The sequence below is a fragment of the Azolla caroliniana genome, unplaced genomic scaffold (assembly GCF_043228905.1).
Source record: "Azolla caroliniana isolate FFs.n. ecotype wild unplaced genomic scaffold, voAzoCaro1.0.p SCAF_17, whole genome shotgun sequence".
Classification (NCBI taxonomy): Eukaryota; Viridiplantae; Streptophyta; class Polypodiopsida; order Salviniales; family Salviniaceae; genus Azolla; species Azolla caroliniana.
Window position 1 is genome coordinate 3,560,027 of NW_028230452.1, and position 24,100 is coordinate 3,584,126.

The 24,100-nt window shown below is 36.7% G+C and overlaps 3 protein-coding genes across 3 annotated transcripts; 1 reads left to right on the forward strand and 2 right to left on the reverse strand.

Moving 5' to 3' along the window:
- Positions 1–8,288: 8,288 nt before the first annotated feature.
- Positions 8,289–10,433, forward strand: LOC147852866 (uncharacterized). Its single transcript, XM_087333260.1, has 2 exons — positions 8,289–8,412; positions 8,691–10,433. The coding sequence occupies exons 1-2, from the start codon at positions 8,289–8,291 to the stop codon at positions 9,527–9,529; spliced, it is 963 nt and encodes a 320-aa protein (XP_087189386.1). The 3' UTR covers positions 9,530–10,433.
- A 2,689-nt stretch (positions 10,434–13,122) lies between these two features.
- On the reverse strand, positions 13,123–17,186 carry LOC147852867 (uncharacterized). Its single transcript, XM_087333564.1, has 12 exons — positions 17,039–17,186; positions 16,659–16,772; positions 16,226–16,336; positions 16,071–16,133; positions 15,846–15,959; positions 15,558–15,707; positions 15,413–15,490; positions 14,751–14,972; positions 14,523–14,609; positions 13,986–14,105; positions 13,696–13,788; positions 13,123–13,452 (listed from the first exon to the last, which is right to left on the reverse strand). The coding sequence occupies exons 1-12, from the start codon at positions 17,153–17,155 to the stop codon at positions 13,384–13,386; spliced, it is 1,338 nt and encodes a 445-aa protein (XP_087189690.1). The 5' UTR covers positions 17,156–17,186; the 3' UTR covers positions 13,123–13,383.
- A 1,076-nt stretch (positions 17,187–18,262) lies between these two features.
- On the reverse strand, positions 18,263–22,296 carry LOC147852868 (protein BTR1-like). The gene is made up of 9 exons (XM_087333587.1): positions 22,110–22,296; positions 21,473–21,549; positions 20,610–20,851; positions 20,331–20,428; positions 19,638–19,831; positions 19,373–19,479; positions 19,130–19,294; positions 18,965–19,026; positions 18,263–18,796 (listed from the first exon to the last, which is right to left on the reverse strand). Exons 2-9 carry the CDS (start codon positions 21,546–21,548, stop codon positions 18,697–18,699), a joined length of 1,044 nt encoding a protein of 347 aa, XP_087189713.1. The 5' UTR covers position 21,549; positions 22,110–22,296; the 3' UTR covers positions 18,263–18,696.
- Positions 22,297–24,100: the final 1,804 nt, after the last annotated feature.

The following is a 24,100-nucleotide window of genomic DNA, read 5'->3' on the forward strand; positions in this document are numbered from 1 at the left end:
CATGATCTTTGCGATTCTTTTGTTGAATGGAAGGTAAAAATTACAACAAAAGATTACAAAACATACTTTTATTTATTTATCATGATTTATTAATAGCCAGGTGAGTAAAAGAATGCAGCGAATCAACTTTCACCATGCCCTGTTGTAGTTGTTATTTTGGCTATTCATTTGGGGGTTAAAGTCACGCATGCAACCTCATATAAAACTTATCATGATTATGTCCTCCTTGAATCATCACGATTTTTTATTCTTGAATAAACTAACAAGACTTGTAAGCAGGTTATGCTTTTACAATGTTTAGTGCACTAAATCAAAATGTGAAGCCATTGTCTTTATACTTACATCATACAGGAGAATTTAGACATACTTGACAATCCAAGTTAGCAAAAAGTGTTTAGTTTATGAGATTTCTTGAAATAATCCAATAGTGAGGTGTTGGCTTCAAGTTTATAGCAATGGGTTTTGCATTGTGTTGCTGCAATAAGTCTTGAATCTTCATGTTTCTACTTTGAGATCATTGCACAATAAACTTCGCTCCTCTTTCCGAGTTCATATTCCACAATTGCAATTTTCTTGAATCTTCATATTTTCACTTGAATGTTAACAACTATGGGCCAACTCTTCAAGGATATATCGAGCATTAGGATATTGTAGGTTGATGCTCAAACCTATCAATCAATAAATAAGTCATGCATTATTGTAGCAATGGACAAACAACTTAATTTCATGAACAACATGGCCCAAGCAAGACAACACGATGCTCAATAGTCAATAACTCCTTTTCATATTGTACAATATCTTTGTTTTTAGGTGCGTCTGGGTTCTCTACCTAGAAATTCATATAAATTCTAAAAGCACCTTCGCATCTTAATTGTTAATATGTCCATTTAAATGAATTATTAAGTGATTGCGATGAAAGTTTTTAAAGGTATAGTATTGTAGCATTTGGATAATCCTATCTTGATGCTACTATGGTCGTTGCCTTATGTTGGTTGGAGTATCGAGAACTCAAAATATACACTTTCCACATATGTTCATGAAGAGTCTCTTTCATATTCTTCCACATGTGTCCGCAACCTTCCATAATATCACATTTATGACGTTAGAAAAAGAAGTACTCATCTACCCACATAACTCTGTCCATGAATTTCCATACGAGCATACCATTCACGGTCAAACAAAAAAGGATGATCCAAAAACTATGTAATTTAGGATACATATAATAAGAGGATTTGGACAAGGAAATTGAGCTCAACATAACAAAAAATTTAGAACTAGTGTAAGAATGCATGCACTTTTGCAATGAAAATTCATATAATTTGATTAAGTGACCCCAAGTACATATGTATCAAAAGATTCAAAACTCACTAACCAACTTGGTAAAAAGTCACGAAGGTGCATAGTTCAATTTCAATTCTTGGGGTGATTCGAGGATTCTGTCTGCCAAATTATACATTCTTTGAAAGACAAACATGTAATAATATAAAGATTTTGTTCACATACTCGAGCAGAAAGAAATAACATTTTTCTTGGCTCCCAAATATGGCCTTAGAAATATAGGAGTTCCTTTTGAGTTCCAACATCAAAATTTTGTATGGAAACTCATTTACAAATGTTTATGAAAAGCTTAGCCAAATGCAAACTAGAGTTAAATGGGGAGTGAAAGAACAAACATGGCGTTTTGTGGCAATTGGATGATGAAACTTTCGTCCACTTTTGTGGAAGCACTTTAAACTCAAGAAATGTTTTACTATGTGTTTATATCTAAAGATCAAGAGTTGGCCAAAAGAATATTTCTGGGAGGATCAATGGATGCATGCCAATCTCCAGGATCACTAGTCTACATGGGGCATAAAAACAAGAGACCAAGTCTTAAAAATTGATGTAATTGATGTGACTAGAAATATCATAACGAGCTTGAGAAAGAAGTATTGTGCTAAAATGCAAACTAACTTTGTTCGATTAGGGTTGTAGATTGTAGTGTTGACCTACAAGTGTTATAGGTGATACTGTATACATATAGATTGGAAAACCCATGAGTCAGAGAATATGTTGTTTACTCATTAACCAAAAGCTGAAACATGGTGGTGGATATCCACGAAGATATCATTGACAAAATGATGAAGGTGAAGGAATGGGGAGCATGAGCGAAGTTGTTATGATAATATATAGAATTCCATGATGGTTAAAAAAAAGGCCATTTAAATAGTTATGCAAAGATGCACCGATCATTTCACCAAAACTAAACCCTTTCATTGGAATACAATATGCCACTTCGACCCAAGAAGAGATCATTTGAATAGTTTTATGAAATGCATTTTAGATCAGGCCCGATTTACCCAAGCCAGTGGTGTATAGACTAGGTTTAAAGTTATTTGAATAATTAGTGACCACAGTTGAGTTTCTAAGAGAGTGAGGAAGCATGCATAGAAGCACACATAAGAGAGACGACGGAGATCAGATCAACACGCGAAGAAGTGTGATGGCTGGAAGAGAGAGCTCTCTATTGATAGATAATGAACAATGATCTATGTATTAAAATAAGTGAAGATAGCTACAAGTGAACCCCCTAACCATTATGTACCACCAAATAGGAGTATATTGTGTTACGTGTGTAATGTGGTTGGTTACATGGGGAAAAAATGCTCAAGCCAGCTATAGAGTAAAAAATGTCCTTGTCCAGGGAAACGGTTCACATGAAAACTAATGGAGGGAAACATAATTGTAACAAACCCCACATGGGCAAATGATGTTTGTGTATGCATGAAACACTGGGTTTCTCCAATATATGCATGATTCTCCAAGGTAAATGCATTTACCTCAAGTGGATACTCATGTATCTTTAAAAACCAGGCCAATCACTATCTGTAAAAGCATGTAAGCATGATCTAGCATCTCTACCATTAAAGAGACCCAAACTCAAAGTTCCTTTGAGATATCTAAATGTACGTGTTACCAGTAGCCAATGCGTAGTGTCAGGGTTATGCATCACTTGATTCAATTGGAAAACTGTGGGTCCGGCATTGTATTACATGCATATATTAAACATTCCACAACTTGCTAATAAAAAGAAGTATCAAATGCATCATTTGCATTGTCAAGGTTCCATGTCTTGAGATAGGCTGGCAATCCACAAATCCAAAATGCTGAAGTGGTTCCTCAATATACTTTGCTTGATGCTAAATGCAAGTGTTACCACTAGCCAATGCGTAGTGTCAGGGTTATGCATCAATTGATTCAATTGGAAAACTGCGGGTCCGGCATTGTATTACATGCATATATTAAACATTCCACAACTTGCTAATAAAAAGAAGTATCAAATGCATCATTTGCATTGTCAAGGTTCCATATGTCTTGAGATAGGCTGGCAATCCACAAATCCAAAATGCTGAAGTGGTTCCTCAATATACTTTGCTTGATGCACACAATTCCCCCATCAACGGATATAAACTGGATGCTAAGAGAATACTCCAAAAGATCAAGATATGTAACATCAAAATTATGCTGTTTTTTTTTCATGCCATGCATGTGAAGCTTGCTTAACTTCATACAAAGCTTTACACAGGCAGAAAACCATATGCTTATGACCTTTCATGGAAAATCTAGGATGCCACTTCACATAGAACTTTTCCTTCAAATCATCATTCAAGAAAGTTATTTTTATATCCAATTGATACATTGCCCAATTGATCCACGATGGGAAAGGTAGTGCAATCACAATACAAATAGCTGTCAAGCGTGAGGTAGGTGGAGATGTCTCCTCATAATCAATGCCATATTTTTGTGCAAACCATTTGTAACAAACTTGGCTTTATCGCCATCAATGCTATCATCTGACTTTCTTTTGACTGTATAAACCCACTTGGTACCAATGACATTCTTACCTTTTGGCAAGTCGCATATTTGTCAAATACAAGTTTTTGGAGTAGAATCCTATCCCAATTGCATTACGCTCATCCAATTTGAATCATTACATGCATCTTCAAAAATGAGTTGCTCTTCATTACATGCAGTTACAATAAGAGATTCATCTACAAAGTCACTTGATGTATGGTGAGAGCTTCACTTTCTTCTACCAAGGCACACTCAATTTGCTATCTTGCAACGTCTTTTGTAGCCATTTAACTATAGATTGTACATCCTTCAGAGAAGTGTTATTCTCATGTAATACATTATCAGAATGTAAATAATTGGTGGACTGAAAATCGTGTTTATTTTCAGCCTTATGTGGCTGCAAATTTTCAACCATGTTGGGATGAAAATTCTCAGCTCCTTGAACTTCATTTGGATGGTTAACATGGCTATATTCAAGTGCACCACTTTGAAACAAAGGCTGATTGTTGGTTTAAGTTTACTATCAAGTAAAGAATAAGCTGAATTTTCAACAATTACCACATCTCAACTTATAATAATTTTATCCACCTATAGAGTGTATAATCAATAAGCTTTACTCTTACTATTATATCCAACAAATACACATCCCTTAGCCTCGTCATCAAGTTTATGATGTTGTTGTGACAGCACAACAGCCTATGCCAAATAACCAAATCTGTGCATATGACTAACCATTGACTTCTGCCCATTCCAAGCCTCAGAAGGTGTAATGACCCTCAACACTCTTGTAGGATAACGATTCAATACATTGTTTGCACACATGACTGCTTCCATCCAAAACATTTATGAAAAATGCTTTCCTTTAACCACGCATCATGCCAATTCAAGAAGTGTTCTATTCCTGAACTTCACAGCACCATTTTGTTGAGATATATATGGCACTGGACATTGGTGAGAAATACCTCTCTCAAACAGAAAAACATTGACTTCATGTAACATGTATTCACCACCATAATCCATATGAAGAGTCAAAAGCCTGTTGCAACAATAAATTTCAGCTAAAGCTAAAAATATCTTTAAAGTAAGAGGATACAACCAGATATATTGGTGTGGTGTGTTACATCATCATCAATAAAGGTAACAAAGTATACATGCTTGCCAAAAGATGGGAGTTTTCACTGGACCACATACATCACTATGAACAAGTTGCAAGTTTTATGTAGAATGTGTAGTACCATCTTTGGGAAAAGAAGCATGATGCCTTTTTCGAAGCATACAATCTTCACATGCATGCTTTTCAAGGGAGTCTAAGTGTTGTCAAACCAATAACCATATCGTTCTTTTGCAACCAACAGTATGTGTATGTGTAAGACATTTGAGGCAACTCTCTTATATGTATCTGAATGATTTAAGCCACTGCATTATAGTGCCCCACACATCACAGTACATCATCATTTCTGAAATCATGAACTATATACACTTTCTATCAACAACGTATACATGTAAAGTCCCAAACTAGCAATAGCAGAAACCAAAATAAAAAATTTCTTGATACCTGCTACATACAATGTGCATTCTTGACAGTAACAATCAGTTCTCCAACTCAATAATAGGATAAGAAGCACTGCGTGGTATAAAATATGTTCTCCTTTGGGTGCAAAGATGCAAAATATCTTTTGCAGGAAGCGATATGCTTTAATGCCCCACTGTGTATCAAAAAACCAACCAGAATCAGTCTCACTATCAGCCATAAATGTAGAATGCGATGATGAATCATAATAATGACCTGTAACAACACATGCCCTTGCACATCTTGAGCAACATTAGCTTCATCATTCTTTGCATTAGACCTATTCTCAGCAACAGACGTTCGGGGGTTTTCTCTACTTTTTTACTACACTCTGTAAGATTTCTAAATTCATCAATGCAATGTCCACCTTTTGCCAGCACTTGCATCTCTGTTTCTTTTGCATATTGACATCAAGGGATGAAGAAGTGGGAAGAGGAAGATTGAGGCTTTGGTTTTGATAATAAAAAAAACAAAGTTTGAACCATACTTGCTCTTTCCTTTTTGTGTAATGAATAGCAAGTGCTTCAATGTGCTTCCTCAAAACAAAACACAGCTATTTCACTCTTGATTGATCTTCTTGAAGAGATACAACCTCATCAGAATTATACATATTTGGATTTCCCCCTTAATATAATGTACAACCAAAGTGTAGTTGTAAAAGGGGAAATGAGTGAAGCATCCCGAATGATTTTCTCAATGTTTTGGCAAAATGCTTTTTCAATTCTTGATGCATCTAATATATACATCCACTGTTCCATTCCATTTTCAGACATACATACATCCTTCAAGTTTCTTTTCTTAAGTTACGCAAAGCGTTCTTTCTTTACAAACTGCAATACAAAAAGAAGTGCCAAGATTTTGTATTTCAAACATGACTTGAAGGAGTGCATTGAGCGGATGTGTGGAGCAAGCAATATGATGTGGCTTCATAGAGAGAGAAATCAATCAGTCCTTTCCATTCATCATTCCACATTGATCCAAATGAAACAGGAATCAGTCCTTTCCATTCATCATTCCACACTGATCCAAATAAAATAGGTCATTGACATATATTAAACAGAACAATCAAATATACTCAGAGTTTTAGATAGTTGTACATTCTACAAAAAAAATGATGTTATTAACAATCTAGCCTGAACAAACAAACCAAAGTTTGGACATTATTTTGCCCATTGCAAGGTCTCACCTTGGATCACATATCCAAATTTGTGTCTTTACTCTTCACATTAATACTCTTACATTGATGTTGATTCAAGCAGCAACCTATTCAACATCGTCTAAAAAGCATCGAAACTTTTTGAAATTCATGTTTACCTTTTCTCATGCGATTGTTCAATTGTTACAATAGGTTGGCACTCATTGATGAGCTTCCAATCATGCGCTCATAATTTTAATCATTAATCGATTGATATCATTACTAGTCGATGTTCCCTAACTCTGGGCTATGGATATATGCCTCCTAGTACTCAACTTTAGATATATTTATGATCATATTATCATCAATTACAACTTGTCAAGCCTCCAGGTAAAATAATGTGAATAAGAAGCACAACCACCAAATTTAGAGGAGTTCCATAGTGTTGATGTCTCAGAAAACAACAAGGTTCTTTCTCATGGTGTTTTTATATATTATGTATATATGTATTTATAAAATCTATGTGAATAAGAACTTGCATGAATGGATACATACATAGGCATTCAACCATACGTGTTACATACATACATACATACATCAAATATCTTTGCAAATGATAGTAAATTACAAGAGGAATATTAATACTGCAAGTTCTAGTTTGGAACCATAGGATGATGAAATTGGAGAGCAAGTAAGATTTTTTTTTCCATAAAAATATGCTCCATTGGTATTAATAAAAAGCCAAAGGCAATATACAAATAGTACATAATACTGTTTCCTCTGCACAAATACATATTATCAAAAAACTACATTGTTGCCAATAACACCTTTGCTAATAGAGCACAAAAGCAAGTAAGATTACATGCCAATGGTAGCATTACATAATAATTGAGGTGTCACATTTCTTCCACACATGATTCTAACGATTTTAGGAGGTGGGAATCCTCAATAATCATGACCCCCCCAACAACTTTTGTCGTTTTGCGTATGTATATGTGTGCGTTACCGAACCATAGTTTGCTACATCAAGGTATTGACATGATATTACGTACAAAAAAATTTGCTCTGTAAATGAACACAATCTAGAAATCTTGAAGACCGAAGTTTGGACACACTAATGCAATGATTCAATGAAGAGAAGCCGATATTCTAGTGACAATGAGTTTGCACTAAGTGTATAGAAACCAAAAAAGAAGAGATAAAATGATGATGGCAACATTGTTTGTAGTTCAAATGTATGGTTACCAATGAGATTAGCGACAAATAGCATGCATATGAAGTGAGCCCCTATTGTCTTCATATATTGATGTCTAGTAGTGGTGAGTTAGTAGACATAACAAAAAGCGGGGTTCATGCTTTGATTGTGATTAAAGGGAAGGCTTATCGACATGCTCATACTAAAGAGAGTGAATGAAAATGTCATGGGAACATGCTTTATTTGCGTGGTAGAGAAAGAAAGAGCATGCTCTAATTGTGATAGATAAGAGAGTCGTGAGGGCACTCTCGTAGTTTTTCATTTCGAAGCTTTTTCTTTCACAAGAGAGTAGCTCCTAAAATTTTGGACCTTTAATCACGGAACATCTCGACAAGACGTAGACGCATTATAATCCAACAAGGAGGTCAAATGAGTTACAGTAAATCTAGGTAGGGGGGAGGGTGGGGGGAGGACCCAAGGGACTGAAAAAAGAAAATTGGGGGGAATGATATAAAGGATGGTGAAGAATGAAGGCGCCTAAGTAAAAAAAAAACATGACGAAAGAAAAGCTCCTTCTTTTCTCAATGAGGCCAATGGGTCTACTCGATACAAGAGTGTGCGCGTCCGAGGAAACAAAAGCAGAAGAAGAAGAAGAAGAAGAAGAAGAAGAAGATCAATGTGTGTGTAGTGTGAGTTGCATAGGCCTTAGCAACTAGTAGTGAGGTGGAGATGGTGTGCCACGCGGGACAAGGAGAATGTGCCACGTAGGACAATGAGAATGTTGCCACGTAGGACAATGAGAATGTGCCACGTAAGACAGTGAGAATGTGCCACGTGGAATATAGTATACATATATATATATGTATGTATATACATATGCGTGGGAATATTAATAGTTATTTATATATTTGTGTATTTATATATGTATAATACAAAATAAAATAGAGATATTTCAGTTCAGTATACGCGAAGTTCTGTTCTCTCTCTCTCTCTCTCTCTCTCTCTCTCTCTCTCTCTCTCTCTCTTTCAAAATCAATCAATCAATCAGGCGAAATTCCTGTTCGTTCTCTCGCTCGCTCTCTCTCTATATCTCTCTGTGTCTGTGATGGCGGCCATGGCGGCAGCAGCACCTGATGATGAGCACAGCCATGGGGCGGTCCCGCACAGGAGCTCGGTTTACACAGTGGCGGTGACCACGGCGCTGCTGCTGGCCCTGGTATGCGCGCTGGGCACGCATTTCATCATAAAGTGCGTGGTGAGATTCATGGGACGGTTCAGAGCAGAGCAGGTGGACGAAAGAGGAGGAGGAGGAGGAGGAGGAGCAGGAAGCGATGGGGATGGCGATGGGCAGGATGGACAGGATGGACAGGATGGGTGGGGGAGAGAGAGGAGGAAGAAGGGTCCAGAATGTGTGGTGAAGTTGGGCGGACAAAAGAGTGGGGCGGCTAGTAGTGGTGTGGTCCTCCTAAAGATGTCCGCCTCTCCTTCTTCTTCTTCCCAATGCCCAATTTGCCTTTGTGAGTTGAAGCAAGGGGAGCGGGTTCGAGTCCTACCCACGTGCAACCACACTTTCCACCTCAAGTGTGTCGACACTTGGCTCTCCCGCCACACGTCGTGCCCCATGTGTCGGAGACACCTTAAACTCCCCCCTCCCCCTCCCGTCTTCCACTACGTCCGCCACCACCACCCCACACGATACCCCACCGCATTCCCACTCTCGTGCTTCGTCTGCGTGCCACCTCCTCCTCCTTCGCCGTCAATGCCGCCTTCGCCTCCCTCTCCTTCTCCTCCATAGTTTTAAGTGTAACTCAATTCTACTCCCAAGGGTCCCTCTTTGTTTCGGCCCTATGTTTGTACATATATCTAGCCTTCCTCCTCATTAAGAGACCACTTGTAATATTGATATATGCACGAATGTTTGTGTGTGTGTGTGTGTGTGCGCGCACACACGCACACACACTTCTATATGTGGAAGAGTGAAAGCAATTGGGTTTTAAGCTCGACCAGAGCCAAGAAACAGTGCCAACCCACATGTGCCAAGAATCTCTAGTCGAGAAACTGTTGTTTAGGAGACAACCCAAATGTGCCAAGAATCGGCTCTCTATGAGACAACCCACATGTTGTGTGCGAGAGGAGACAATATTTTTAACAACCTCGAGAGTCCAACAAAAGCTTGGGATAGACAAGGTTCCTCAGGATATCTCAATGTCTTGAAAACTGGCTTTACGGAACCTGATAAACAATGTCACACTAGTGTCTCTTCCACTTGTCTAGACGGTGGAACCACATGCGGCTCATGTATTTTGTTACAATCACTCCTAATCTTAAGGAAAGACCACACATGCACTTAAGAGGTAACAAATTCTCTTAAGCACATATTTGTATACAACTTAGAGAACTTGTTGGAGGTTCATGCATTCTAGAGTTGATGGTGGAAACATTGTTGGGTTAAAGATGCTACTCATCCTCGTTTCCTTGAATAGGAAAAAATGTACAAATGTAGTTTGCTTGATCTCACTGGTCCTTTCCAAACTCCATTCTCAAATTCAAGAGCATGATTATGATCGCAACGGAGGATAATTGTCATTTGTGTGAAATGCATTTAAGGGTCAAAAGATGTGGTTGGTGCATCTTGTCATTTCCTTGTAGATATTCCAACATATTGGTTTTATTTGAGTGTAGGTATTTCCAATTTGTTCCATTTGGTTGTCACCACATATATAAAGCATGAATTGATGTTTGTCACCACATCTCTAGCCACATTCCATCTTTGTAAATCATTTGGGTGTGTCACGGGCTCCGTGAGAAGAGAGGTTTTTGCTTTCATTTCTCAAATGCCATGTGATAGTCAGTTTCAACTTTCATGTAAATGTCTAGATATTTTAAGATATAAATGCATTCATCCATAATCTTGTTGTGCACATTTACCCAAAACACTCAACGATGCTCTCCGAGCTCATGTTCCATTTGATTGACATCGTGTTGACAATGGGTGTTCTTTCATCTTGCACGAAATGTAGACATGGTATTGGTTTGCTTGATCATTACGTCAAACTTAACAACTTGACAATGGAAAACTTAGGTCTCCGCCTTAATGTATGGTTACATAGATAGAAGCCACCGTGAACACCCAAAAGCTAAAATATAAATAATAAGGGATTAAGCTTTTCATTTATGAAAACGGTTATTTATTCACATCCATTGACAGACATTGCAAGGTGCATGGTTTGTGCACTTATGCTCGAGTCCTTTTGGCATGTGAGATATGAATGTTTTGTACAATCTGAAGGCTTCTAGATAATAAATAAATAATTTATATTATATAGAAGAGAGGTTAAGAGAATATTGACACATGACAAAAGCATTATAGTAGTAGCATTAATTTTACTTTTACAATGATTAAGATACCTTGCTATATGTGATGGGATGTTGCGTGTGTTTATAATAAGTGCTCCAATAACTAGTGGTTGTTGATAGTTGGCTTCCTCTAACCCACTTTCGCTTTGTAGCATTATGTATCATTTTATAATTTATCGGTAATGTTGTTGTGGATTGTATATCAACAACATGTCATTGATTTGAGAAATGGTGTTCTCATCATATCTCATGTGTTGATTAAAATTGCAAAATGACATTATTGCAGCCTAATGTGGTTGCAAAGATAAGATACGTAATGAATGTGACACATGAATGTTATACATATGTAACCATTACTACAATGATACATGTAAAACTTTTAGATGGTCCATCATATACCTAGTTAAAGTGTAGCGAATGCCTCTTGTATAATATCTAAAATGTTAAATGTTGGGCGTTAGAACGTGACACTATGTTTGGATATGCCTCAATTCCTTGGGTATATTTTGTTATCCTGCCCACTGTGGTCGTGATAGGTTTTACTTTCTTATCAAATCAATCTTCATGCGCTCTTACGACTTTTTCCGAATGTCACAAACGCACTTACGGGGTACCATTAAACAAGTCATCCCACCCACAAGTGTGCCCCCCTTCCTTTATCAACATTGTCTATTGAACCATGCTTTGCCTTCTTTTTTGGTTGAAGTCAAAGGAATGCAACAGATCATTCAATTATATATGGTGTTTGTCTCCTATGTTCCTAAGCTTGTATATATCCACATAGTGCAATATGATGACCATACCACTGATATCTCTTTGTTCCCTCCATTATATATCTAAACTTGTACAACTTGATATATGTTCATCACCTAGGTTAGGTGCCCACCCAATGGCTTTTTCAACCCCTTCAATTATGTCAACATGAGATAAACCCTTTACCCCACATCATGATCTTCTCCTACGGATGTACATTTGATCTTTGTGTTCCCTCTTGCTATCCTCAACCAGATTTCCCTTGTAAGTCTTTCCTATTTCACATCGACTACACTTACATCTTCCTATGTTGTGCACATGTTCTTTTACATCTCCATATATAGATAAATACAACCATCTACCTTTACAAGGATGCATGATACACATTTAAACCTATTGAATTTTTTTTATATTTAGATCCATCCAAGTCTCTTTGGTCTTACGAAAAGTACAACATTCATAATTATGCATTGAGCATGTTAGAAAATCCTAATGACAATCGTCTACTGTTTACACCACTTTACCATTCCTATTGGGAATTGCATTATCTTAGAAAGCTATTATGATGGTCACTATTTTAGAATGGAATTAAAACAATCATTTCAGAATTTCTATTGAGAGCTATAAAACTAATAGCCAAAACTTAGAAAAGACACGTTAACCCAATTATTTAACTCCTATCACCCTATTGTGCAATCTTATTTTGGGGATCATATCTTTATGTAGATGTATATTGCATACTTTGCCATTGAATTTCTTCATATTTGAATGATTCCATGTAAAGATTGCCTTTAATGACCTCAAGATGGTTTAATACCATGGAAGGATTATCATAATATATTTTAAAGTTCATTGATTTATCAAGAAATAGGTATATATCATGCAAATATGGTTGTGTCAACATCACACGACGATGTATCAAACAAGTCTTGAACGGAATCGTATAAGCCAAACGAGAAAAGAAGAGGTACATCAAAGAATGATAATGTCAGCTATTTTAAGAAATTAGGAAACTTGAGCACGCATCAGAATACCTAAGCCCCAAAAAATATGGATCATTAAAAAGATGTCAGACCTTCTAACAATGGGTACAATGAAAATGTTAACATATTTCATCAATAAATCGAACTCAGCTAGTATATTGAGAACATGCAATAAAAGCGCATTCGTGATTGCAGATTAGAATTATCGATTCTTAAACTTTTGTATTAAACCATGACTACTCTCATTATTGATTTTAAGCAATGCCATTATTTCTTGTTATTGAAGCTGCAAAAGTTGCTAAGAAAACATTGAACGATTACAAATGATTCAAAGCTTTACAAGATTCTCTTCAAACCAGTAAAATCTAGTTACTGATATGTTTCCAAATTTAAGGCAAGAAACTTTCTTCTCAGCCAAATTGGTATCTCATTAACAATGAAATGGAAGATCGTAACCAAGATGATAAAACAATGAGATCTATGTTATCTTCTTCCGTCATCAAGCCGATAAGAGAAAGGAACTCTTTGCTCCTTTGATTATATCAGATGGAAAAGTTCACGAGTTTCTCAATGCTTCCAAGACATCTTCCAATACTATAGCCCAATGAGTCCAATGCGTTCCTCCCTACATGAAAAAATATACCCAGTTTATGTTAACAAATTGAAAGGAATGGTATGATATATTATCATTTGGATCGAGAATAAGAGGTGTGCATGTGTAGTACTGTTGGATGCAAGTCCATGTAATTGCTTCACAATACATATACATTTTGTTAGTTGTGTCAATAATAATGGATAAAATTGAGAAGATAAAGAGAACAAGAGAATATTGAATAAATCGAACATAGCGTTTGAACTTTGGTCTGACCTGGCAGAAGGCAACAAATGGTTCTCTTAGAGGTCCATCACATGATAACTCACTTGTACTCCCATCAATGAAAGTTCCATCAGCAAAGATAACCTGGCCCACAGCAGTGGACACATTATTGAAAAACAAACACAAGATTTTAGATCAAAACAACCATAAAATAATACCACAATACTCCCAAATCAGTTCATTTGATATTTTGTGAACTTATCTAGCAAATATCTAAAAGGTTTTGATCATGCTGCAATATGCAGCTGAAAATAACGGTTATGTTTTTCTTTTCTTCTTACCTCAGATTCATAGCCTGCAGTTGCACCAGCTGTTGGGTTAATATATGAACCAATGGGACAACGTTTTTGCACCGCTCTACAGAATTTGACCAACCCTTCTGCATTCCCCATCTCCACTGCCTACATTTATCAGTTAAAACATATCAGGTATTTCAGCTTTATAATATCATGATGCTCATTGTAAAAAACATATATTTTTTAACATAAGAAAGAAGAAGGAAAAACAAATATTTTAGTCTAGGTCTTTTAGCTTAATCACGCCCATCATCTTTACTTCTTCAGCATTTTGTACTATACAATGGGCCATTTTGTAGCAGTGTCTCATAAATAAAATGGAACAAGGAGAACTATAGCTAGATGATATTGTATATTCATGCGCCAGTCTATTTTAAATCTTAGATCCATATTGTAATCAAGACTTATGAAAAATCTGACATATATAGACTTATTAGACATGAGCTTCACACATTTCGAATACTACCCACTGTTCACATATTTTATAACATCTGATACAGAAGATGAGTCGGGATTCCAGACCTGTATAATATCATGACGTTTGACACGGGGAAGGGGTTTTACCCTGTATCCTTCGCTAGCCATAACTTCAGCAACAAGAAGACTCCCCTGACACAAATAGATCGAAGGATTCAGAGGGCATAACATAACTATTTGTATCCTTTTTTGTATTGTATACTATAATACACATTCTGACAAAAAAAACAAAGAAATAGGGTATACATCTAACCAACCCCATATGATGTTTACCTTGATGGCCTCTCCAACCATTTGTGGAGACAAGAAAAGACCTTGGAATAGCAAACGCATTATTTCTCCACTTGTTGATCCTACTTCAATGCCCAACCCCGGGGCAGCAAGACGAGCAGCCGCCGCTTTCACTAAATCCTCCCTTCCTGCCACGTAACCTCCACTTGGAGCAATAGTGCCTCCTGGATTCTTTATCAAACTTCCAGCCATAATGTCAGCTCCCTAATAAGAAGAATAGATTTGGCCAAACATTAATCCCATACACGTGCATTATCATTCATATATTTGAACAATTCAACATTTCTTTTGCGTCTAGACAATGTATATGGGTTCTCTATGAGCCTAATGGGATACTAGATCATGATGTATTGGTTTTATCTTCATCTACTAAAGTAAAACAGGAACAGCTTTCTCTTTTGTAGGTCATGTATATACTTTCTCTATTGGGATGGCCTCTCTAACATCATGAGATTGTAGATCATGCTCTGTACCCATAACCACAGGTAAAACAGAATGAATTTCTGTCCCTCTCTAAGTAAATTCCAAGTATATTAACCATTGGATGGAAATATGTATCTCAGATTTTAGTTATTTAATGATAGGATGTGCAATATTTACTATTCATTCTTATGACAAACTTCATAGTCAGGATAAAAGCAAACCACAGCAGTTGGTTCCTTCAGGTCCACAAACTCTCCGTAACAGTTGTCGACGAAAACAACACAATTTGGGTTTTGATCCTGTACGAAAGAATGATGAAACTTTCAGAAACCTGAAGTAGACATATGAAACCAAGTTCCCGCATACCTTGATCAACTTTACTGCTAATTCAATCTCATTAATCGTAAGGGTATCTCGCCAGGAGTAGCCACATGACCTCTGCAGTAGAGCACATTGTGTCTCTGGCTTTACGCTACATGCCAATGCATCCCAGTCAATCTTGCCTTCATCTGTGAGCTGAATGCACCGATAAAGAGAAGCAAACTATGAGTACCAAAATATTAGTGTGTACATTTACTTCCTCAGTTTGGCTCTAGTTTACAAACTTCTATGCTGAGTATATCTGTTTATCTGTAATATGTACATCATACTCACTCCAACCTCCCGGTATTTGACACCAAATTCTATCAAAGAACCATGACCAGGAGTGCCCCGTAACCCAATAACCTCCTCTAATGTGTCATATGGCTTTCCTGCAACTGACAAAAGCTGAAGATTACATGAGTTGATGACAAAATCATTTACATAAGTAACATCAAACATTTGTATTATTACGAAAGGCTATCTGGTTCAAAAAGACAATATTATTGACACACATACTTCTCCTCCAGGTCGCAAGATGCCATACAATGCACAAGCGATTGCATGAGTTCCAGAGAATAACTGTAAAGTTTCAACAGATATCCAATTCGCATGACACGTGAATATATTTTCCCAGATGCATATTTTTTCTGACATAAGTGTACAATGCATACTTGAGAACGGACAATGGCTCTTTCAGCACCAACAATTTCAGCGAACGCTTTATCCAGTGCCTCACGTCCGCCGGCATCATTATGGCCATAGCCAGTGGAGCCACTAAAATGCTGCCAAAATAGGTTTAATAAGTTGCATGTCCTTGAGAACTCATTCTAAAATATTATACAGCAGAAACTCTAATGGTATAAAGGCATGGTGCAATACCACACATTTGGTTCATAGAAAACGATGAAAATCCAAACATCTGGTCTCATGCTTAGCCAAAAGCATGAAGACTTGGAAACTTAATATAGGAAACATGGTACAGTACCAAACACTTTGTTTAATAAAAAGATAATGGAAATTCAACCGTTTGCTCAACTTCTTATGCCTAAAACTAAATTGAGTTCCCAATTTCAATTTGCATGAAGACTACAAAAAAGAACTTACATGAGGGCCAACTCTGGCATTTGAATAAGCTTTTAGAACTCTGTTCATAAGGGTAGCCACAGTAAGGTCTACTTCCAAGAAACAGGGTTGCAAGGACTTCACCGCATTTTCTACCTGATCGCATAGACATATATAAAGAGGACAACAAATAAATAATCACATTTCTTTCTCTTGTTTAACCACATGTAAAGAAAAAGAGAAACATCAATACTCTTTACTTAATGTCACATACAAAGAAAGAGAGAATCATAAACATAATCACATTTTTTCTCTGCTTAAATCATAACAGGGAAGCACCATAAAATGATGGTCTTGCTTGAAAATTTAAAAAACCAGAGAGAAGGGCAGACAAGTGCGTACGAATGAATGGATTTACTCACCTGAGGTGGAAATGGTGAAGCTAAGCATAGGCAAGAAGCAGAGGGTCTTGAAATGGAGCTCCTGTGAGGAGATTGAGGTGTGAAGAAACTCCTCCCTACACTTATTCCTAGCTCCATTAGAGAAACAGAGGAACAGAGGAACACAACAAAAAGATTGATAACTACATATATGTATTTACTACTATATCCTTAGTTAAAATATAGATAGCATTTACCTTTTCAAATGCTAGTGACACAGATAGATAGATAGATATCACTTGAAAGTTGAAACCAAAATATGCCCTTATTGACAAGGCCAAGCGCATTGCAACGACCAAATACTTTGGATTCTCTCGATTCGATGGCTATCTTATTGTTATGGCATATGTGACTTATTGGAACAAGATCAATCGCTTCCATATGACATATGTGCAATTGATGAAGACTTGGGAAAGAAATGTGTGTAGGGCAAGGTCAAGGTTGAAAACGTGGGGAAAGTAAGCTTGAATGTCATCTTGGGCAGAGCACATGTAGTAGAATGTGTAATACTCATGCATTGATGAGGGATTGAGAAAGAAACATACATAAGGCTATGTCAAGGTTGAAAATGTAGGGAAAACAAGCTTGATTATGATAATAAGTAGAGGTTTGATGGAGAATGTGTCATATTCTTGTTGGGACCAAAACATGCTTAGTTGATTAGTCTCCTACTTGGTTTTCCAATTCCTTGTCTCACATAAAAGAGAATGTGAGCTAGTCAAATGGAATGGATGGTCTATATTATAAGCAAGGGAATGGTCCCTAAGCATGTATGGATGGGTGTAATTTGCATGGTGAAAGAAGAAGATGATTTTGTAGTTTACACGTTAAGAGAAGCAAATTGTGCAATGTATGTAATGTAATGTGTGAAAACATGACCCTCAAAATTGTGACACATTGGCATTTCAAAAAAGGCTTTCTCATTAGTTCTTTGAATCATCCATTATTTGAATATCCTAACAATAACTTTAACTTACATACTTGTGTAAGATGGTCGACAACATTCTGATTTCAATTTGAGGCATTCTCAACTTTTTACTTGATATTACATATACATTTTGTATTTTTGTAAAAACATTATCTTCTCCTCTAACAAATTGATGAGAATGGCGAGGTGACAATGATTGTAGTTCAATTCATTAATCAAGTTATGTGTATTAAATGTTACCAAACCTTCCTCCACTACACTCAAAGTGGCAATGAGAGTTGAAGTTCAAAAATCTGTAAGCATAGAAACTGACAATTTACAAATCATCATTATACATACATAGTGTCAGCAAAGTTAAAAATAAGGGTTCAAATCCCCGCTTTTTCATCCTTAATAAGGGAAAATATTCGGCCTTATTCAAGACAAATAATAATAATAATAAACCACTCAAAAAACACACATTAATGTTACAAAAGTGTGATGAAAACCAGAAGGTTAGTCAAAACACAAAATCTTGCCCTCCTTTCTATTCTGTAATTGAGAGAAAATTCTCAATGATTCGATAAATTTTCATTATGTTCGTGACGTCGATTCTTGTAGGATCAACAAACACGATATTAGGACTTCAACGAATTCTCCTCTTGTTTCACCACATAATCTGAAGTCTCCGTTTGTGATAGTCTGTAGAGAGGCCGTCAAGGTAAAAAGCAATTCATTTTGTATGATCAACCAATGAGGTTTGACTTATTTTCTGTTGGATCATATGCTGAGCTGCATATACATTATCTATGCTTCCAACAATAGTTATTGTGCTACATCAACCAAAATCCAAACACAGCTTTAGAAAACATTTAAAAGTGCTTATGAACTATTAAAACATCTCAAAAAAAAAAAAAATTGTTTTTATTTAAGTTCTTATTAAGACAATACAGAAATGAAAAGTAGTTACAGAAACCAATAAATTTGGCAAAGAAGTTTACCGTTCAGTTGTCCCCGGTAATAAATCTCCTTGGTCAGATACTTTGATATGAACCCCATACACCTATGTTGGGAAGGACACGAAAATAGATAAATGGTGAATAAAATGATTGATAGATAATTACATTAATAAGAATGGTGCATATATAGTAGACAACAAACTCAACCTGTTGGATGTCAGCGATGGTTTTTCCTCCACGGCCGACAATGGCCCCTATACAGTCATCTCGAACATGCATTGTCATGTACACACTTGGAGAACTTGCTGCTATAAGGGGCACTCTTACTTGAAGAGGTGCATTGTGCACTGGGAGATAAGGAGCCATAATACCCTACACAAATCACACACAAAAAATCTGTATAAAAATTAAATTATTTCATCGTTGTGTTTTTGGCTCATAAAAATTCACCTTCATTGGATAACCATTATAAGGGCTAGTAATCCCATAGGTGAATGGCAGCGGTGTTGCGGTATATGGTCCCTGAAATTGTTGCTGCGACCCCCATAAACTTCTCCCTAAATGAATCGACAAAAGTCACTATGTTTAGAAGGTTTCAATTCAGTGCATCCACCTAAATGTCATATGAATATGTAACATGTAGCATGTGGTATGTACATCTTTGCATTGGCATGCACGAATGCAACATACATACACACATGTATTGTTGCCTTGCCTGTGTATATGGAAGGTGCCAATGCACATTGTAGATAGTTTGTATCTTCTGAAATCTTCTTCATAATGAGTGACACAGCATGCAATTGCTCTGCCAAAGATCCAATCACAGTAACCAGCCTATCTCGAATGCCTGGAATAGAATCTTCTGGGGATGATAGTTTTATATTTGCATTTGTCTCCTTAATGAAACTCCTGTTTGATTGTTGTTTCAGGCATCCCAACAATGTTACAAGCATACAATACACCATAACAAACACTGTATGAGAAATCCACATTTCTGCTCCCCCAAAATGAGTTTATTTTCATTTCAGGGCATGAAACAGATTATGGCCATGCAGTGTGGCTGGGCATTTGACTTCCTATACACATTCTTTCATCATTCATGAAACTTATTTCATATTTTAAATGAGAATTTGATGTAACCCTGTTTCTATTAGGTCAATCACAAAGAATTTATGAATGGGATGATGATTGCCCATCGTACTCCTAAAAAAACATTGCTCATACATGATGGATTTCGATCTGTTTGTAGATCCCAAGTGATGTGTAGGATGTGTAGTTAGCCTCCTTATAGGACTCTGAACTATTAATATTGCATAGGTGGTATGACCAATGCCAAGTGATATTTAGTCTTCGGATAAACCAAGCCGTGCCTCATCAACCATATACATGAATTTACCCTTTGGCTTACCTGATAGTTGCACCTCCTTTGCCTATGATAGCTCCACAAACAACATGAGGGACAACCAATTTGATTTGATTGGCCTTTGGCTTCATCTCCTGATCATTCTATTCATATAGAAAACTCAAAACCATCAATGCTTTGAGAAAGTGCTGAAACTTCAAATTCCTCTGTAACCTCAAATAAATACATCAAAGGAAACCATTTTTTTACTCCTTTGGGCTAAAACAAACAAATAAAATTTAACAGATTTTTATGTCTCCCACCATAGAGTCTTGATACCCATACCTCGTTATGGATTTTGGTGAGGATAAGGTTAAAAGCCCCCAAAATCGCATCAATAGAGCCGCTCAACTCTATGATACGGTCAGTTGTACCCGGAAAGTATTCCTGGTTGCGGGAGAGTTGAATCCTCGCACCAGACTGTGCCTGGAAGTCAGTAATGGTTGCACCACCCTTTCCAATCACAGACCCGGCTGCTGCATTCGAGATTAAAAATCGAAGGAAGGATATTGGTCTGACTCCATTTTCTACCCAAAACAAAATCGCACAAAAATACATTGTTATACAAATATCTAACCTTCCAAACAGTGCTATATAATAAAGTTCAGAGCTATCATGGGCATCAAAACGAACTTCAGATTTAATGTATTGTTATACATATGATATGAGGTTTTATTGGTGCTATATCTATCTTGCTTGTCCAATATTACATTCAACCTGATGATGAGATGCATCAAAACAAGTTCTTCACAAAGATCTGGCATACCCTCCATTGTCCAGAGGTTCAACAGTGCTACATATATCTTCCTTATCCAATATAAAGTCCAATCTGATGATCGGATGCATCAAAACAAGTTTTTCACAAAGATTTGACATATTCTCCTCCATCCCCACAGATAAATGACAGCAATGAATGTGCATGATCCTTTTCATCCTAAATTTTACCGTAATGAAATTCCGGAGAAATTAAACTATTCATCCAGAGAAGTTCCTTTGAATAAGTAAACCAATCACATGAACTATTCATGGATACGATTCTTTCCTATTAAATCTTTATGCGTTCAAATCCAGGCAAATTCAGCAACTGGAAAAAAAGCAGAAGAAAACAAAGACGGTTGCTTTCGCATAGAGTGTCAGGATATATATACCTAGGGCAGAGTCAGGGGGTGTTTCGGATGAAGGAGAAGCGGTGCTGGTGGAGTCTGGTGCAAGAGGGGACTCCATTCTAATCACAAGGAGAATGTATCAATTTCTAAGAATAAAGAGAATGTTTCAATCCTAATCACAAAGGAAATCAATCAAATCTAATCATAATGGGGATGTTCCAATTCTAACCACAATGAGGATGCGTCAATTTTGTCTAATCACAATAAGGATAGATCAATTTTAATCACAATGAGAATGTGTAAATTCTAATTCCAATGAGAATGTACCAATTCTAACAGAATACATACATCAATTCTAACAGAATACATACATCATCTCTAGCTTTCACAATGCATCAATTCTAACAATGTGAATCATCCATTCCAATTACAATCATAATGCATGAAAACTAGCAATGACAATGTACCAAGGCTAACAATATTGAAAATATATCAATTCGAACAACGAGACAGTGCAAAAATGTAATCATGATGAAGGTGTGCAAAGTTCTGACTACAACAAGAATGTATGCCAGTCTAACATCAATGAAGAACGTATAAGAAACTAACAATAAGGAGTATGTATCAACTGCAAACAATACTGAGAATATACCGGTTCAAAACAACATTGAAATTATACCAATTGTAATTAAAAAATATGAAATGGTATTTTATTTGTTGAATTGAGTTCGTGACGGATCTGTCCTTCGATCAATGCGATCCTCTCTGAATGGAGCATGTGAGGATGCCATAACCTGTACTCATCTTTATTCTGATACTTTCTTTTTAGCCCTCAAAGCCAAAGTGTGTAAATAATGTGTAACCCCAGGAAATTTTCTGCGATAAAAATCTCGGATTAATCAAAGATCATAGGAACCTCCTAGGTGTATGAAAGTAAATTAATCCTTGAAGTAGGCCAAAACTTAATCGGGAAGCTTTTAGATGAAGCAAGTGGGGACGGAAAGGGGGCGGGGTGTTCTTTGCCCTTACGCTTTTACTCTGTCTCTGTGTGTCTGTGTCTGTGTGTTTCTTCTTATATTAGGGTTTCATGGTGTCTGTGATTGGTGATTTGAGAGGAAGGGCGACGGAAACTTGCAAAAACAACAAAAGACAGAAGAAGAAGAACGAAGAACGAAGAACGAAGAAAGAAGAAGAAGAAACAGGGGATTCAAATTATTTATATTTTCGAAACAAAATAAATAGCTTTTTTGGAAAATAATAATAATAATAATAACAAAATAAATAGCAAATGAATGTGTGTGTTGTGTTGTGGTCTGTTGTGTGTAAAGTGATGTTTGAATTGTCTCTTTTGTGTTTAAAGAAGCACATGTCTTTGAACACACACACATAGACCATTTGTATCTGTGTCTGGCTTTGGCTTTGGCTTTGGCTTTGTCTGCATGTAATGGCTCTGTGTCCACGGACCACCAGCAGAAGAAGAAGCTATTCTATGAGAAATTGTGAATCATCTATAGCTTTTTTACTCCTCCTTCACATCTCCTCTCGTCTGGTCGCGTGTATGTTCCTTTTCCCCATTTTGCACAAGCGGCGAAAAAGGTCGCAATGCCAACATGTGGATTGTGTCGGGTTCTTTCTATGCTTTGAGATCATGTATAGGTTGTGTTATCATATACCAAAGGATGATACTTGTGTGTGTGTGTGTGTGTGTGTGTGTGGCTATATTTCGCCTCTCAAGATTCCAACTATTTATATATCTCTATGCTAGCGGAAGAGACAAGCATATACACCTTTATAAGGTCAGATTAGGATTGCATTCGGAAAACTCTCAAAATCCAGGAGCATTTACGTGCAAGAAGATTTGAGAAAAGGCTTGGAAGAGATATCGTGTGTGTGCATCTATCTATATGTGTATTATATTTGGGGAATTGGAAGAAAATTCAATATGTGGCATTTGTGCTTGCATGCAGGGTAGGTGGTTATCATTGGAATAAGTGCAATGTCTTTGATCCACGTCTAGTTTATTGTAAATATGTTGCATGTTAGTTGAGCCAAATAAGGGGTTGAACCAATGACCTTCTAGTGGTCTTGACTCTCAATTGGACAACCTTACCATCTAGTAAATTAGTATATAGTTTATAAGAAATAACTAAGCTTATCATGAAGGTATAAGCAAATACAATAAGAAAGGGAATGAGTTTTGCATGTCTAAGCGAGTTTTTTTCTATATGCAAGAGTAATCAAGATGTTTCAAGATGAAATGTAAATTATAGATTTAAATAAAAAAGACTCCAAATGGTTATTTGAAGGGAAGGCACCTAAGAGGCAGTAAAGGCTCGAAGAAAGGTGATTTCTAAGAATCGAGTAAAAAGGAGAGTGAAAGGCATTCATTCTACCTGAAATGGCAAAGATTGAAGAGAAAGCAAAAGAAGGAGATGTACACATCTCTAAGATAATGCTCCACAAGCACATGAAATTGAGGGGGGGGGGGCAATTGAGTGTCATGTAATTGATTTCTTTGACAACCATCCAACATGCATGAAGAGAATAGTCTAATGATAGACTTGACAACTGACAACATTTGTAATGACACGTAATTCAAGGATTATTTATATATCTATTAGATCATCAACAAACCATCAACAAATAGAGGTATATTTTCCCTATTCACGA

Bases quoted from the DNA above. Each gene is read 5' to 3' on its own strand.
- LOC147852868 (XM_087333587.1), bottom strand. From the start codon at position 21,548: ATGGAGTCCCCTCTTGCACCAGACTCCACCAGCACCGCTTCTCCTTCA. The intron at 19,295-19,372 runs GTGAATTTTTAT...TGATTTGTGTAG, and splicing joins ATAATGGTTATCCAATGAAG to GGTATTATGGCTCCTTATCT. The intron at 18,797-18,964 runs GTAAACTTCTTT...TGGTTGATGTAG, and splicing joins TTACCGGGGACAACTGAACG to CACAATAACTATTGTTGGAA.
- LOC147852867 (XM_087333564.1), bottom strand. From the start codon at position 17,155: ATGGAGCTAGGAATAAGTGTAGGGAGGAGTTTCTTCACACCTCAATCT. The intron at 16,337-16,658 runs GTAAGTTCTTTT...CTATTTTGGCAG, and splicing joins ATGCCAGAGTTGGCCCTCAT to CATTTTAGTGGCTCCACTGG. The intron at 14,106-14,522 runs GTCTGGAATCCC...TGATAAATGTAG, and splicing joins AACGTCATGATATTATACAG to GCAGTGGAGATGGGGAATGC.
- LOC147852866 (XM_087333260.1), top strand. From the start codon at position 8,289: ATGACGAAAGAAAAGCTCCTTCTTTTCTCAATGAGGCCAATGGGTCTA. The intron at 8,413-8,690 runs GTGTGTGTAGTG...GAGATATTTCAG, and splicing joins AGAAGAAGAAGAAGATCAAT to TTCAGTATACGCGAAGTTCT.